The 18,768-nt window shown below is 34.9% G+C and overlaps 1 protein-coding gene across 2 annotated transcripts in view; it reads left to right on the top strand.

Moving 5' to 3' along the window:
• The window catches only part of LOC128171382 (uncharacterized), a 194,975-nt gene extending 176,207 nt beyond the window's left edge, over positions 1-18,768 (top strand). The window contains exons 4-7 of one of the 2 annotated variants that reach the window (XM_052837173.1): positions 10,009-10,067; positions 12,402-14,136; positions 14,881-14,963; positions 18,632-18,768. In XM_052837173.1, coding sequence (XP_052693133.1) covers positions 12,426-14,136; positions 14,881-14,939 — 1,770 coding nt within the window. In that variant the 5' untranslated portion in view covers positions 10,009-10,067; positions 12,402-12,425 and the 3' untranslated portion in view covers positions 14,940-14,963; positions 18,632-18,768. Of the gene's footprint in view, positions 1-10,008; positions 10,068-12,401; positions 14,137-14,615; positions 14,696-14,880; positions 14,964-18,631 lie in introns of those variants that run through there. The other variant, XM_052837172.1, reaches the window with a different exon arrangement.

Genomic DNA, 18,768 nt, shown 5'->3' with positions numbered 1-18,768 from the left:
TTGATACTATTCGAACGGTACGATACTGATGGTCTAAATACACAAAAATCTCGCAACACGGATGAGGCTAAAATCCGAAAAAGATAATATTATGACGATTGATATAACTTATATTTAAACATTTATTAAAATGTTATCGGTAAGGAATATCACTTTTTGGGCTGAAGCTGATGTCTTACGAAAAACTCTTTTTTTTTTCTTTCAGACATGTGAATCTAATAATGGAATTTTGGTGAAGGTTTAATGCGTGAAATGCTTAGCCTATGTACATGTATATATAGTAAAAATGGGAACGCATTCAAATGCACACTCGTCGCATCGTTTTGAAAGGAACATACTGATCCGAAAAATCATGACAAACCCTCAAAAAAGAAAAGAATATTGCAACTTATTGAAACCATGAAAATTCTAATATTCCGTTTGGGGGGGGGGGGGGGGGGGGTTGCGTGCATGATACATACAATGTACCAATATTCAATTATTATTTAAATACAAGTGCTTAAAAATAATTGATATATACTTAGTTAACTATATGAAAATTGAATGTAATCAGACACGTGCATGTACATTTCTGAACTGACAAATTCGGACATATTAAAATTCATCGCCTATTTCGTCAATATGACATTTTTATTATAATTTCCGTTAATATGGACAGCAGGTTGCATCCATGTATGTTTGTTATTACCTTTTCCATAGAATACAAGGTTCATGACATTGCACATACATGTTAGATTAATACATGCATGTATAATCTAATTACAGTACTAGTGCAGCTTTGAATTTTGTGTTTTTCTAATCTAATAAATTGATGTACATGTAAGATACCATGCATACTCGGTTTTATAAAAAAAATATTTAATTGTATTTGATTTAATGCCTTGCCGGTTAAGTTTTGTAATAATGACATTAAGTTTAATTGAATCGATCAACCAGAAGCCGGTATAGGTAATGAACAATGAAAAGTTACAACAGATAATTGAGACCACTAATTAACTGTATGTACAAGTACATAATGGACTCCAGTGTTATTTAGCAATACGCAGAGATTTCTACCCACGGCACGCGACAGTAATTTATACGGGCGACTGATTTTGGATAGGGTATAATGATACAAGTATACACAGAGAAAATTTGTCCAGGTGGCATATATACTCTCTCTCTCTCTCTCTCTCTCTCTCTCTCTCTCTCTCTCTCTCTCCTCATAAAGTAATATTATTTAATTTATAACAAAGGATTTTCTATTATTTCATGAGACAAACATATAATCATATATGAGTGTATTTCCTGGCAACATTATAGATAGACCCCCAGTATAATTGACAGTCAGTGTAATATTTACGAGGAGCCACGCAGATTAAAATTGTAATTGAAGCAATGTTTTTGATTTTCAACTAACAATATGTATATGAAGATTTCATTAAAAATGTATTGTTATATACTATTTTATTCATAGATATAAAAGTTAACACTGTCAATATATTTCATTGATAATCATACCTGTACATTTAAATAAATGCACATACAATTGTTTAACATAAATATTAAATTCTGTCCCTTTGAAATTAACAAATAAGCAAAAGTTGATGAACATGAATATATATGAATTAACAAATAAACGTCTACTAAAAGAATGAATTCTATCATTTTGTATGAAAGTAGATGAATTAAGTGACCTCAGGGTTTACTCAGTACCCTCAGTGCCGACCTCAGGGTCTCTCAGGGTTTACTCAGTACCCTCAGTGCCGACCTCAGGGTCTCTTAGGGTTAACTCAGTACCCTCAGTGCCGACCTCAGGGTCTCTCAGGGTTAACTCAGTACCCTCAGTGCCGACCTCAGAGTCTCTCAGGGTTTCCTCAGTACCCTCAGTGCAAACCTCAGGGTCTCTCAGGGTTTACTCAGTACCCTCAGTGCAAACCTCAGGGTCTCTCAGGGTTTTCTCAGTGCCTCTCAGGGTTTCCTCAGGGTTTTTTGATAGTCTCAGGGTTTTATCATTACAGTAGTGCAATTTGTGCAAAGGAGGGGCGAGCTTGAACAGATCTGGAAAGTCTAAAACATGCATACATGAAAGGCGATGACTTGATTGAATCGAAGTGTATACATGTAGGTTCAGCACGTGGGGTGGCTTTTGTATTTTGTTGGTCTGACGTATTTGATACACTTAATTAGGCGTGTACGATTATGTTTCAACACTGATGAATTTGATAAATCCAGTGTTAATGGGAAATTTATCAACAAACTGTGTTTATGTCAAAGGTTTTTGTAAAAGAGGTAAGGAGCGTAGATATAAACAACTTTTAAAAGAACGAGGTAATTAACGGTCTGTAATTCTCTCTCTCTCTCTCTCTCTCTCTCTCTCTCTCTCTCTCTCTCTCTCTCTCTAACCCGGGTAATTTACAGTTTATACAAATTAAGCTTGTTTATGTAAACTTATGATAGTACTTTAATTAATTAAAACACGCATGATAAAAGCTAAAAATTATGAGAGAGAGAGAAAGAGAGAGAGAGAGAATTTCATCAGTTATAGATGCAGACACATCTCCATGCTCGCAGATGATAAAGGGCATAATATACATGTAAATAATGTGTTATATTTTGTTCAGAAATAATTGATCTGGATACACGTACAGTTTGTCTACATGTCAGGACTTTTTACATGAATTTCCGTGCTCTGTTTTCCTCTAGAGACGTAAGAATTCCCTCCACCAGCTTTTGGAGCATACTCCAAATAGTACTAATGCAGCGGAAATTATGTGTTTTATTAGAAGATTAAATTAAAAATGCTCCCCAGTTTCGAACCCCCATACTTCACATTTGTATTAAGAGTCAGGGTTGATCTTGTACATGTGGTTTTTCTCCCTCTCTCTCTCTCTCTCTCTCTCTCTCTCTCTCTCTCTCTCTCTCTCTCTCTCTCTCTCTCTCTCTCTCTCTCTTTCTCTCGCTTACGCATGCATTGTTGATAAGTAAGAAATACCACATAAGTGTGGGGGAGGGCAGGCCCCATCCACCTCCCCCCTCCCCTAATCCGCCCCCGATCCTGAAGCCTGCAAACATTTCTTTGTTTTGAAGTTGCCTAATTATAGGAAGAAAAGGACGTGTCTTGCGCTGACGATTTTTAAACGATGGCGTGGTTTAAGCTAACCCCCCACCCCCCCCCCCCCCAACTTATTAAAGCAGTGTAGTAAAGCTACCAAAAATAGACCTCTGTACCCCCCCCCCCCCCTAGCTTCCTCTGGGAGAAGGGAGGAGGGTGGGGGGGGGGCAAACAAAATAACACACCTTAGGTTAAAAGTTGAAATATATATATCTTGGTGATTGCTGCTTATATATGTTTAATGTATATTAATAGCTTTGTTATAATTTATATGTTTAATGTATATTAATAGCTTTGTTATGATTTATATGTTTAATGTATATTAATAGCTTTGTTATAATTTATATGTTTAATGTATATTAATAGCTTTGTTATAATTTATATGTTTAATGTATATTAATAGCTTTGTTATGATTTATATGTTTAATGTATATTAATGGCTTTGTTATAATTTATATGTTTAATGTATATTAATAGCTTTGTTATGATTTATATGTTTAATGTATATTAATAGCTTTGTTATGATTTATATGTTTAATGTATATTAATAGCTTTGTTATAATTTATATGTTTAATGTATATTAATAGCTTTGTTATGATTTATATGTTTAATGTATGCTGTTTCTTAAATTGATTGTGTCTATAATGTGAATAACATTTCTAGCTGTAATTCATAAAAAAAAAAATCCATTATGTCATACGATTCTTACCGTATATATTTTGCTTTCATTGCGTGGACCCTGAGGTCCACGCAGAAAATATATAAGCGAGGTTAAACCGGATGCTATGGGGAAAATTTAGTCTGCGCATGAGCTAGCCTGGTTCCTGTGCGTAATGGGTAGCTCAGGGAACCAGGCTAGCACACGTTTATCTGAATCGGGATCGGGATTCCGTGCCTTATGCACACATAAGTTTAAAGGCGCTATAATTGTAAAGTTGTCGGTAAACAGTACAGAAACAAAGTATTCCTTTTTAAGAAATGATTGTCATGTGACATGAACTATCAGTATTATGAAATAAGTTTATGTTATGCCGAAACTACAACATGCATCAAATAGCATAATTTGCAATGTTTTGTTGTTTTCCGAAAACACATGTAACTTAACTTTACTTTTATAGTAGGCAAGGCTAGAGAACTCTCCCATTAAATTTTTTTAAGCATTTAAGTATGATTGAATAATTATGTCACTGTATAAAAGTTTAAATCTCAAGAAAAATGCATCAAAATATGAAATTTTTAATTTACACAAAGCTGTCACTGCATAACGTTATTTAACAAAGTAGTGCGAATCGTAATGTGTGCGCAGATAGTAGAATTCACCAAATGCCTGATACTTTACATGCAAACTTCATTCATAGATAGATCATAATCATTTTAGAAGTATGAACCCTTTAAATTATGAGATAAAAAGTCAGGGCTATACATATATGTATACGTAATACAATGTACAAATTTAGTGGTTAAAAGCAGAGAGCTAGAGTCGATGGAATCTCTGACAATCTTAAGGCTTTCACGTTTTCGTTGGAAACACATGCAAATGGTACACGTATTGTAGTCCTTTTTTAAAGGACAGCAACTTGTTGATTATTTTATTTGGTGCAAAAGTGCGTGTACCGAGTGTCCATGACATGTTGTTATGTGCTTGTGTTCAGTTCAACAAGTGCGATGTTTTGGCTGCTGAAATAAACACGATTTCCGGTGTCAGTCAGAATCAGACATTCTGTTATAAAACAAACACACTTCATCGTGACTGGACAGGAATGCTATACTCTATATATGGAGGTAGCAGAGAGAGAGACACACACAGAGAGAGAGAGAGAGAGAGAGAGAGAGAGAGAGAGAGAGAGAGAGAGAGAGAGAGAGAGAGAGAACCTGTTAGAGAAAAAAGTAACAAATAGAGTCAAAGATAAATTTAAAAAAACGGCAATATATAGGCCTATAGCAAAACAGAGAGAAAGATATATTTTTCTGTGAAGTGTATCCCGAGTTTTTGCTTCCATCACTTTTTGCTTGATATTTTGATAATCATAAATACCTTTCAGTTTGCATTCAAACTATGTTCATCCACTAATATGAAAAATATCCAGATTATCTGTTTTGAAACGCCCCCTCTACTGCCTCAGGTGTTCATTATAAATCTCCGTAATAAATTTGTGTTCGTTCCTGTGAACTTTTTTGAGTGAAAATGATAATTGTTCAATGAAAATATCTTGGACATATTCCCCTATATCGATGTCATTTGTATTTCTTTCACAGGTATATGTATCTTTATTAAAAATCATCAACAAGTGATGGAAGCAATAACTTGGGACAGATTATGAAGGTAGCAGGATTGCCGTCAAAAAGACAATTTCATTTCACAAACGCATTATGAAATTTGACATGAATTAATAAAACAAAGCACATACAGTGAAACTGACCAATAAATTCACTTGAATTGTTCTGGCAAACATTTCTGCGAAAAATGTAGAAATACAGGATCGCTTTAGAAGTCATCCGTGGTCTCAAATTCATTTTTATCCCTCCCCCATCCCCCCACCCACCCCCTTACTTTAAAAAAAGTTTACTTCGAGTATATATACGTTTAGTAATATAAAGATGAAATTAAGTAATAATAAAAACTAAGTTGACCGATTATTACATTAAAACTAAATATTCGAACCGCTTTTTCTATCTTTGAAAAGCGATATACATGTATTCATTATCTGGTACCGAAACGACATGGGGTCGAAATGTCTAGGTGGCGAAGCGTCTAGGCATCGCTGTGACGTATGCCGAACAGACGATAGACAGATTTGCATTTGGGAAGAGGAAAGAAAAGTTTATTTCTATCCGTTTAGATAATTGTTCCCAGTGAAACAAAAGGTTTGTCATATCATATATCCTACATGTAGTCTACTTCTTCCATATATCATGCCAGTGATAATCTATGTGAGATAAAACGTGATATTTTTAAAAATCAACTTGAAATAAAATGGCTGACCCGGAAACAAACCTTCGAAATCGTGTCATTCATGTATATGTAAAGTGTTGAAGAAAAAAACTGTTGTAACTTAGTTCAGGTAAGGGAGGAGGGGGTAAGTTGTTTCAATCCAACAGCTCAATGTACTAGTGACAAGACAAGTCGTTTGGTCAGACACAGAACCCCCTTTTTTTTTAAAAAAAATGTTTATAGAGTATATATACGTTTAATAAGTAATATAAAGATGAAATTAATATAGGAATGACTGTATAAATTTTTTTGTTCATCGACAAATGAATCTAAAAACCGCATCGCAAACTTTATGAAAGCCGAATCCAAGTCAGTGGGAGTTTGTAGATACTAGGCTAGCAATGAAATTATATTGAATGATTATGTAAAGGGTGAATATATTTACTGGGAATTTACTTAGAGTATACATAGAAGGTAATACTTGATATTTATAGTTGCAAATATGTTTCCTTCTATGAACCTTTGAATAGCGAAAACGTTCAATAATGTGTGAACTTTTTCTGATCATGACATCACAATGATAAAGGCACGTGCTTATCGTTTCACAGTTACATTACTAGCATACACTAGCGTCTTTTAATTTCATACATTTTAATACAGGAAAGATTGGTAGCAAACCTTATACATTAATTTGTAAACAATGAACAGATTGTGTTCTACATCTATATGAATAAATCATGTATACATAAAATAGGAAAGTTGAAAGGTGACTGGGCGATGAATGCTCATAAAAAAATGTTTTGTTTTTCCTAGACCGTTTTCCTATACTACAAATGATCCACATCAATAGTGATCATTAATAGAATGGTGAATATGGTAGGATGTTTTAATAAATTAATTTAATTAATTTAATACATTAATGTATTTGAATATATAATACATTTGTACTGAGAAGAGGGGGCGGGGTCCTTGAAACAAATAATCGACATCATTCTATTTTGATAAGAATAAATTTGTAGGATTACAAAATGAAATGAATTGGCCCACTGTGTGCTTTAATAAAAAATAATATATTTATGCATACATATAATATTCTTTGGATTGACTTTTGAATCTAAACATTATTTTTGTTCAGACGATAACTTGAGTAACGAAAGGTGTAAACCAGCGTTTTATTCAGAGCACTTTATATGTTGTATGCGTGTATGTAAACCAAACTTGGTTTTCAATACAAAAGAGTTCTACATCATGTCAATCTCGTGTAAATACAATTTCTCTAACTTCAAACGTGCATTATAGCTTAATTATGTAGTTTATTTTCAACACAGCATGACCACGTGTGATGATTTAAAACACTTTATTAATATAAATAAAATGTGTTTTTGACTTTCCTTCCGCTTTAAGTATTGTACCTTGATATTTCAAATACTCAGATATCTCAAAGGTTTTAAACAGTCCCATCTAGTTTGAGATAACGAAGTTTGACTGTATTTTATATAAACTCTTTTAAAAACAGGCTAAAATACAGATGTTATCAGTTTCAGAGAGCAGTGATACGGAATCGGAAAACCACAGTGTGGTGATCCGGAAACTCAGATCAAACTGTGAAATTGACAGTATCAAGGAAGAAAAACTGATGGGTATATAATATGTATATTTACATTCCACATATATTTTGCATGTAAAGCTACTGCAGATATAGCACCATAACACAGACAGGGTACTAAAAGGTTAAATCACGAGTTTTAATTGTGACGTCACAAACGTTGAACGCTGTTAAGTGCAACATCACAAACGAAAATCAAAGATCACACTTGTGGCTGTTACTGTGGCTCTTCCATTAATTTGAACTTACCCATAGGATAATATAGTAATTTTGAGGTATAAGGCATGAAGGTATAAATATGTAAAGCATTAAATCCGTATTCTAACGCGCGTTATTCAATTTGTATGCACACACCGTTGCAGTTATGAGACTTTCAAAAAATAAGGATTCAATACTTAAATATAGGTTTGTAATATGTATATATCATCCATTTTAGTTTGGATTTGTCATCCCCACTCCTGTAATAATCCAGACATGCAGTTGGTTTTTTATTTTAATTTTAAAGAAAAGGTTAAGAAAACAATTTAGAAAAGAATCAGACAAAATATATACATAAATGAACAAAAAAAATATTTGAAATATTAAGCATTGTATCATATTAATGTATATATAATTAAATCTCGCACTTGTGCGGGATATCATCAAGTACTAGAATGTAACAGTTGATGGTATCTTTACAGGTTCCCTGTGTCTGACTGTTGACTGATAGGTTATACCAGTCTGTAGTATGTAACAGTTGATGGTCTCTTTACAGGTTCTCTGTGTCTGACTGTTGACTGATAGGTTATACCAGTCTATAGTATGTAACAGTTGATGGTCTCTTTACAGGTTCCCAGGTTGTGTCTAACTGTGCTGTTGACTGAGAGGTCAGAGAGAATATTTGTGGTATAGTATTCATGTAATATCACCATGTTCATGTAACTATTCTATGTATTTTTAGGTCACCTGAGTCACTCAGGAGACCCATTGCTATCTCACGTTTGTCGTCGTGTGTCATTCATAGACATTTTAGTATACATCTTTTAAATGGGTATGAGGGCAGTAGTCATTGTGTTAGTCCTGGGGTAAGAACTGTTGCCCGAAACCATACGCGGAGGTCAACATCAATTTCTTACCCAGGAACTGACAAAATAACTATTGCCCACAATCCTATTAGATCATTGATGTGTTAGATGAGGAGAAACATATCCTTGTGGTAATGTCAGGGCTGGGGTATAGTCCAATTATCTGCCTGTGGGACAGTCAAAAATCAACCAGGGTTAAGGGAATAGCAAAGCATGGGACATAAGCCGGTAATTCTCATGTATACATTGGTGGGTTCCCATTTTGCACACATTTGAGGGTTTAGGTGTGAATTGTATTTTGATAGCAATTATAGTCTGTTCTTTACATGGGGTAAAGACACAACTGCATTTTATCCATGTGTTATAACCTTATTATAAAAAGTTACATTCTGTATTTCATAGATGAATTGTAAATAAGAACATACTGAAGATATGTGTCACATTTGAAAAACAGTGTTTCAATCCAATCAGACAGAAGGCAAATCCTGTGTCGGCCCTCATTTCTATAGCTAAGTTATGGTGATGTGTGTGTGGAGAGAGAGAGAGAGAGAGAGAGAGAGAGAGAGATAGAGAGAGAGAGAGAGAGAATAAACATAGATTGAAGGTACATGTTTGAGAGTAAGCAGTAATTAATATAGTAAATGTAGATTTTTGCGAGTTTGACAAAAGGTTAATAAAGCAACTAAGAAAAAAATCAGACTCTATGTTTACATAAATAAACCAAAAAATATGAATCAACATATAATTATACCCCCGCTCCAAAGGAGAGGGGGTATACTGTTTTACCCTTGTGTGTCTGTCCGTATGTCTGTCTGTCCGTCTGTCTGTCCGTCCGTAACAAAAATTTCTGTCACATTTATCTCAGCAACAATTTATCGCAGATGCTTGAAATTTTTACACAGTGTTTGTTAAGGCATGCCATATCACGGGATATATTTTTGTACCAATCGAACGTCAACTTCCTGTTAAATGACGACTTTGTTTATTTTAAGCCAAAATTTTCAAACAAATTTTCCTCAAAGATTTCTCAGCAGCTATTAATCGCAGATGCTTGAAATTTTAACACACTATTTGTTTAGGCATGCCATATTATGGGATATATTTCTGTACCAATCGGATGCCAGCTTTTTGTTAAATGTCGACTTTGCTTATTTTGCATATTTACATCAGAGCAGGGGTATCACTAGTGAGCATTGGCTCACAGATATCTTGTGAAGCATTGTATCATATAAATGTATGTAATATTAAATCCCGCAATTGCGCGGGCTATCAACAAGTACTAGAATGTAACAGTTGATGGTCTTTTTACAGGTTCCCAGGCTGTGTTTGACTGTGCTGTTGACTGAAAGATCAAAGAGAGAATATATGTGGTATAGTATTCATGTAATATCACCATGTTCATGTAGCTATACTCTGTATTATTAGGTCACCTGAGTTACTCAGGAGACCCATTGCTATCCCACGTTTGTCGTCGTGTGTCATTCATAGACATTTTACATGTAGTATACATCTTTTAAATGGGTATGAGGGCAGTGGTCATTGTGTTAGTACTGGGATAAGAACTGTTTCTCAAGAGCATAGGCCGAGGTCAACATCAACTTCTTACCCAGGAACTGACAATATAACTATTGCCCACATTCCAATTTGATTATTGATATGTTAGACGAGGAGAAACATACCTTTGTGGTAATATCAGGGCTGATTTATCTAAGGGGGGGGGGCAGCAGTTAAAAATCAACCAGGGTTAAGGGAATAGCAAAGCATGGGACGTAAACCAGTAATTAACATGTATACACTGGTGGGTTCCCATTTTGCACAAATTTGAGGATTAGGTGTGAATTGTATTTTGATAGCAATTAAAGAAAGTAATAATGAGAGAGAAAGAGAGAGAGATTACATGTCTAAGAAAAGATACATATGTTTAACAGAGTAAGTAAGTCAGAGAAAAGAGAGAGTGAGAGAGATATTACATGTCTGAGAGAATAAGTAAGACGCACATGTTTACATGTATAAGAGCAAGTTTCAGAGAGAGAGAGCAAACAGACATGTTATACAGAACAATAAATATTAAATGATAGATATGGAACAACAAGAGTAAGGGAGTAAGAGACAAAGTTTAGTTGAGTTCATCTGAAAGAGAGAGAGAGAGATAGATAGAGAGAAGAGAGGGACGATAGAAAACAAGATTACATGTTAGAAGAGAGAGAGAGAGGTTTTGTAGTGAGAGTGTGAGGGATAGAGAGAACAGATAGAAAGCAAGAGAACAGATTTAATGAGAGATAAGAAGTACATGTTTAGCTGTAAAATCATGAGATAGTGAGAGAAAGTAATAATAAAAGAATGAAATTGATTACATGTCTGAGAGAAATAGAATGATGCATATGTTTAACAGAGTAGGTCAGAGGAGAAGAGAGAGAGAGACAGAGAGAGAGAGAATACATGTCTGAGAAAAATAGTTAGATGCACATGTTTACATACTAAGTCTGTGAGTAAGAAACAGAGACTACATGTCTGAGAGAATAAGATGCACATGTTTACATGTATAAGAGTAAGTCACAAGAAAGAGAGAGAGAGAGAGAGAGAGAGAGAGAGAGAGAGACTGCATGTCTGAGAGAATAAGCAAGATACACATGTTTACATAAAAGATAGAAAGTGTTTACATGTTTATTTATGAAATAATGAGGGACAGAGGCTTAGAGAAAGAATGAGAGATAAGAAGTACTTGTTGAGCTGTAAAATTAGAGATAGTGAATGAAGGAGTAATAATGTGCGAGAGAGAGAGACAGACAGACAGACACAGAGAGAGAGAGAGATTACATGTCTAAGAGAAATAGAAAGATGCATATGTTTAACAGAGAGTCACTCAGAGAGAAAAAGAGAGAGAAATTACAATAGTAAGATGCACATGTTTATAAGAATAGGTCAGAGAGAGAGAGAGAGAGAGAGAGAGAGAGAGAGAGAGAGAGAGAGAGATTACATCTTTGAGAGTAAGATATATTTAGTACATGCACATGTTTAATGGAGTTTGTCTGAAAGAGAGAAAGAGAGAGCAAAAATACATGTTTAGAAGAGAAATCTGAGGAGACAGAGAAAAAGCATGTGTTAGAAAAAAATCAGAGAGAGAGGAGGAATAAGATCTAGAGAGAGAGAGAGAGAGAGAGAGAGAGAGAGAGAGAGAGAGAGAGAGAGAGAGAGAGAGAGAGAGAGAGAGAGAGTGCATGTTTAGTATTGAAATTGTGGGAAACAGAGATTGAGAGAAAGAAATAGAAAGAGCAGGAGTACATGTTAGGTAAATTGAGACAGTAAATACCCGGTAATTGAATTAACTTAATTGTGATGTGTACTTTACATCTTATTTTTTTTTTCTCTCTGACTTTCTCTGCTAGAAAATCATATAGTACACTTTCTCAATTATGTACACATCCAAGAGAGAGAAACAGAAAGAAATGTAGGGATAAAGAGAGAGAGAGAGAGAGAGAGAGAGAGAGAGAGAGAGCACCTCTTTCTCACTCAGCAATCTTATGTTGTATTTTTCTACTGGTTGAGTGTCTCTATAATCAGAACCAGAATAATAGACTGTCAATTATCCAAGTAGAGAAAATATATTAATCTTTAAAAATCCCAAATATATTTCTTTTAAAATTTGACATTGAATGTTTATACAAACAATAATAATCCTAAAACTCTTTATTTTCATTGAACAGGTTGTGACCCAGACCGCCCACATCATGGACACAGCAAGCTCCCAATACATCACAGCAAGCTCGCAATACATCACAGCAAGCTCCCCATACATCACAGCAAGCTCCCCATACGGAGTAAATCAGTGTTCTAAGTGTCCGGGGGACACAGCGTACCATTGTGTATCGTGTCCATGTGATCTGTGTCCCCAGTGTAAAGAGAACCATGTAAAAGATCTCCAAACAATAGACCATGATGTTGTGTCACACCGTGATAAAATCAACTACATCCCAACACAAGAGATCTGTGTGAGACATCCTAGCCATGTTTATACAAAGTACTGTGAACCTTGTCAAGTTCCTGTCTGTTTCCACTGTAGAAAACATAGAACTCACAGACAACTTGATGTTGGAACATCCTATAAAACAAAGCGACAACAACACAGAGGAACCATTCACACCATCAGAAGTGAGGCTCTCTTTTACAGACCTGTTCTCCTGACAGGAATCAAAGCTGATGTCAAAACCTGTCACACAGAATTCTCCCCCCTTCAATCAGAGATGTTAACAAAGGCCCAGAACCTGAAGGATCTCATTGATGATGTGGTATATAAACTATTGAATAATGTGTTATGTTACTTTGATTTCAAACACAGATGTAAAAAACAAAAGATAGAAATGATCAGACATATTGTCAGACTAAGGAGATATGAACACAGATATGTACAGCCAGCATTCACATTCAGTGCGCTACAATTCCTCTCCTTCACAAAGACAGCCCTCCCCCAGATACATCTTACACTCCACACCAGCCAGCTCTCCATGACTGAGTCACTCAACAAGGAGGATGTGATGGAGTCACTGAGTGCAATCCAAATCACAGAGAGAGGAAACCGACGCGTAGGAAACCAGTGTCTGCTGAAACTGACGTCTAGTGCTGAGCTCCATCAATCTCTCACAGTGACAGGTGTTGATCGTTGTTATCACATTTCCTGTGTGACATCAGACCGGGTCTGGGTCAGTGATTGGAACAATCTCATGTTGACAGACACAACAGGTGTCCCTCTACATCGTGTGGAGGATTCAGATAGTGATATATCTGGATTACACACAGTGAACAGTGAGAGTGAACTGATTTATAAAGATAGGAAACATAACATCAACAAACTGTCAAAGGATATGAAAACAACCACCACATTTATAGAGAGAACAGACTCTACATGGCTACCAGAGTGTGTGTACTGGTCCCCGTCCACTGGGGATCTACTGGTCGGGATGTATAACTATGATACAAAGACAGGCAAGGTAACAGGCAAGGTAACCCGGTACAACCAGAGTGGACAAGTCACACAAACCATACAGAACAACAACACAGGACGGGGACTGTATAGTACACCTAACTATATAACAGAGAACAACAATGGGGATGTCGTGGTGTCTGACTTTGAGTCTCGTGCTGTAGTGGTGACAGAGCGTGGAGGAAGACATCGTTTCTCCTACACAGGACATCCATCAGGATCACGACTATGGCTACATGGAATCTGTACTGACGCGCTGTCACACATCCTGGTGTGTGATGTTACAACAGTACAGATGATAAATAAGGACGGTCAGTTCCTGTCACATCTACTGACAAAATCACAAGAGATGGGTTTACCATGGAGCCTGAGTTATGATGTCAACACTCACCGTCTCTGGGTCGGATACAACACCAAGGTGTGTGTCTACAGGTATATCACCAGACAGGACGCTCTGACAGGTAAGTCTGAGTCATTATCATTCACATTAATTAGATATAGATAACTAAGACACATAGTCCGTGTTAATTATCAGTCAATAAGATACATGTAAGACATGTTTATCTGTGTGATTGTTTGTCAATATAAACAACTCATTGTTACAGGGTTAGCTGTATCTACCAGTCATTGGGAGTCAGTGTTTATCTAAAATAAAGACAAATTAGATACATTATTTTATTAATTAAATGTACAGTTACATGTCATTGTATTTAGTGAATAGAAATAGCAGGTTGTTGTATTTAATTATGAAATATATAGAGTGACACATGTATTTGTAATCAGTTATTTTGTGACATGTTAATTGACTTAATTTAATTAATTAAACAAATGATAAAGCAAGTGTCATGGTAATCAGGTTAAAGTTTTAATTTGTAGATGTAGCTCTATCATTACATATACTGTATGTATTAATTGACAGCTAATTAATGACTTGTTGTAGATGAACACAGACCCCGTCCTGATGGAGACACCAGATACACGACACCTCGTCACAACAACTCATCAACTAAACGAAGGTAGAACTCACTGACGCATGTATTTGTAATCAGATGTTTTGTTACATGTTAATTGACTTAATTAATTAAACAAATGATAGACCAAGTATCATGTATTCAGTTTAAAGTTTTAATTTGTAGATGTAGCTCTATCGTTACATATAATGTATGTAATTAATTAATTAACAGCTAATTAATGACTTGTTGTAGATGAACACAGACCCCGTCCTGATCAGGACACCATGTCCAGCTCAACACAAGCCGTATAATGGAGATAGCTGGGATATTGACAGGTTGTAAATGTTTCTGTACAAATCTAGTCTGCTCTCAAAACCACACATGTTGTTTGTCACTTTGTTCAACATCTGCAGCTGAAATTGAGCTGTGTATAATTCACATGGACTGTAATACTGAATCCTGTTTATTTCACACTTTGTGATCATCCAAACATGGCTGTCTGTTGCTGAGTGAGAAACATCATGTTATACAAGTTTTATTTTCTGAATGTGGAATATTATAAAAAAAAATATCCACATGAAGTATATAATATTAAACTGAACAATTATAAATTGTAAATGTCAGATCATTATCAATTCCAAAATGTATCTTGTTTTGCTAATTGTGCAATTATTATACCCCATGTAATGGAATTGTTAGAGAATAATGATTTCAACCTATCTCAGTCAGTCCTGGATTTTAAGCAAAACATATATTAAACAGCTGCACAGAATTTTATCATGTTTAATATGAAACTTTTAAAGTATTTAGGACACAATGTGTAGATGTGCTAATTACTAGGAAGTTCCAATTCATTTAACTTTCTAGGAATTTTAGCTCCATTGAACTTATAATTTTGTCCAAATGTTGAATTTAGCAATGATTTTTTAAGGCGTCGAGCTAATGCTCGGCATCCTTCTAGCGATCGTCTAGATTGGCAATCGTCCAAAAATTCATGCACTGCACCGCCTTTTTAATGCGCATAAAAAATAAGTTCCTTGAAGTATTAAACGTATTACAAGATTTGTATTCCTTTTATTCAACTAAATTGTGTATAAAAACAACTTTGCCTCCCTGGTTATTGACAACTCATTGCATTAGTATAAATTTGCTTAATCAAGAAATGGCGGATGAATACAATAAGGTGCAATGTAAACATTCACTAAAATATTATTTAAGTTTATCGCTTACATTTTGATTGGAGACTGTGCCCGATAAAAAAAAAATTTGATATGTAAATGTATTTGTTATCGGGCATGGTCTCCAAAATAATTGTAAGCGATAAACTTATCTAGAGATTTTGTGCAATTAATAAACACGATAATGCAGTTGGTTTGGTCGAGCACTTTAGATAGCACGTGTTGTGGATTTGTTTGTAAACAACCATAGCATAGGGAATCTTGTTTCAAACGGGAATTGAAATAAATAAAAGTATGTTTTATTATTATAATTAGGGACACACTGTTAATGTATTCAAATAATGAGCCTGTGAAATGTGCAAAGACTTTTTAACAGTGTGTCCCTAATTATAATAATAAAACATACTTTTAATAATTTTTTTTGAACTTTGAAATTTCTTCGATTTTAGTAACCATGATGAGTTATTGTATTATAAACTCATCACTACCTATTTTATAACGAAATATACTGATTATTGTTTTTGAAACAGCACAAAACGTAATTTATTTCCTTTTTTATTAACCGGGTTTTCCAACGGAAAAATGGGGTTATTAAAATGGTGAAAATGGCGGGCGGGCGGGCGGGCGGCTGCCAAAAGGGTACCCTCATTGTACGGATAACTCCTCCTACAGTTTTCAAGATAGGAAATTGTACATATATCAGAGGTGTGCATATTGCTAGGATTTTGATTTCTGATTATTTATCGAAAAAATACCAGATTTTGAACATAGTCATTTTTGGGCAAAATATTGCATATAGGGTACCCTCATTGTACGGATAACTCCTCCTACAGTTTTCAAGATAGGAAAGTGTTCTTTTGCAGATCAATTGTACATATATCAAAGGTGTGCATATTGCTAGGATTTTGATTTCTGTTAATTTATCGAAAAAATACCAGCTTTTAAACTTAGTCATTTTTTGGCAAAATATTGCATATAGGGTACCCTCATTGTACGGATAACTCCTCCTACAGTTTTCAAGATAGGAAGTTGTTCTTTTGCAGATCAATTGTACATATATCAGAGGTGTGCATATTGCTAGAATTTTGATTTCTGATAATTTATCGAAAAAATACCAGCTTTTAAACTTAGTCATTTTTTGGCAAAATATTGCATATAGGATACCCTCATTGTACGGATAACTCCTCCTACAGTTCTCAAGATAAGAAGTTGTTCTTTTGCAGATCAATTGTACATATATCAGAGGTGTGCAAATTGATAGGATTTTGATTTCTGATAATTTATCGAAAAAATACCAGATTTTGAACTTAGTCATTTTTTGGCAAAATATTGCATATAGGGTACCCTCATTGAACGGATAACTCCTCCTCCTACAGTTTTCAAGATAGGAAGCTGTTCTTTTGCAGATCAATTGTACATAGTTCAGAGGTGTGCATATTGATAGGATTTTGATTTCTGATTATTTATGAAAAAACTTTTTGGGCAAAATATTGCATATAGGGTACTCCGTTTCACTGGATACGGGTTGACATGGATTATAGATACAGTTCACATAAAAGAAAACCCGGTTTGCTGTTACATTGACAGCTTTTCACTTGTTCTAATATTATTTGATGAACGACTATATATATAAGTACAGAAATTCAAATTATTGATATCATTCTATATAAAAGAAAATGTCAGCTCGACGCCTTTGTGGCCGTTCCGGCCTTTGATTTTGTAGGTAGTTAGAACACAATGTGTTGATTTGCACATTTCTAGGAAATTTTTAATTACAATGTTTTGTCTTCAAATTTTGAACCATTAGAATTTAGTATGTTGCTGTTTAAGACAAATGATTAAATGTGTGCATAATTGCAGAAAGTTTTGATCTGATGATGTTTTGCTAGTAATGCCCTTTATCATTTTTAACTAACTGAGCTGAAAGCTCAAGTGAACCTTTCTGATCACATTTTGTCTGTCGTCTGTCTGTTTGTTTGTCTGTCCTCTGTCCGTCAACTTTTCACATTTTCAACATCTCCCCCAGAACTAATGGGTCAATTTCAACCAAACTTGGCACAAAGCACCCTTAGGCAAAGAAGATTCAAAGTTGTGAAAATTAAGAAACGTGCCCCTTTTCAAGGGGAGATAATTAGTATTTATGTATCCCAACCTGAGAGAAATTCAAAGCCACCCTCCCATCCCTTTAATTAAGGTTGTATGGAACATCTGTCAATAATAATGTGGATTAAAGTACATTACTATTGAAATACTTTTATTGGTTTAGAATTTTCTTTCACAATATCTTACCAAAAAATATGTTTTAGAAAATTTTGGAAAAGTAATAAATTTTTCAAACCGGACTCGAACTCGTGACTTACAGGTCCGTAGTGAGCGCTCTAACCCACTGCACTGCGCTGTAAGGTAACAATGATGGGAAAGAAACTATTTATAAAATTATACTATTTCGATAAATAATACGACACAACATGAAGGTGTCCCATACCACCATACATGTAAAGAATGAATTTTATCAAAATTTTGATTTATTCTATTAATTTAACAAATTTTTCAAAAAAGCGGTCCCCATACAATTCGCATCAGTTGCAATCAGCCAGTACCAGAATTACATGCTTCCAGATTTACTTTTTTGCGCACTGCGTCATCAGAAAGCGGTGTAGAATACCACCTTAATGCATACTCTGCCATTCATGATGTGTAGCGTTGTCAAGTAATGGGAGAACATGGAGTATTTGAGCTTGCTTACTTTTTCTTTCCTTCTTGTCCAAGTATTTGGTATTAATCATTTAATACAATTATAAATTAATTATTTTTGTTTCTTGCAGACAAGCTGCTTTTTAAACGCCTTCAGGGGGAGATAAAAGAAAACCTGCCCGGATTACCCATAATTCCAATGGAGTTACAGCAGCCAAATAATTACCGGTCATCAACGGACTTTGTGTTCTGTGCGTGAACTCTACAT

The sequence above is a fragment of the Crassostrea angulata genome, chromosome 2 (genome assembly GCF_025612915.1).
Source record: "Crassostrea angulata isolate pt1a10 chromosome 2, ASM2561291v2, whole genome shotgun sequence".
NCBI lineage: Eukaryota > Metazoa > Mollusca > Bivalvia > Ostreida > Ostreidae > Magallana > Magallana angulata.
This window is presented reverse-complemented; position numbering and strand designations above follow the sequence as displayed.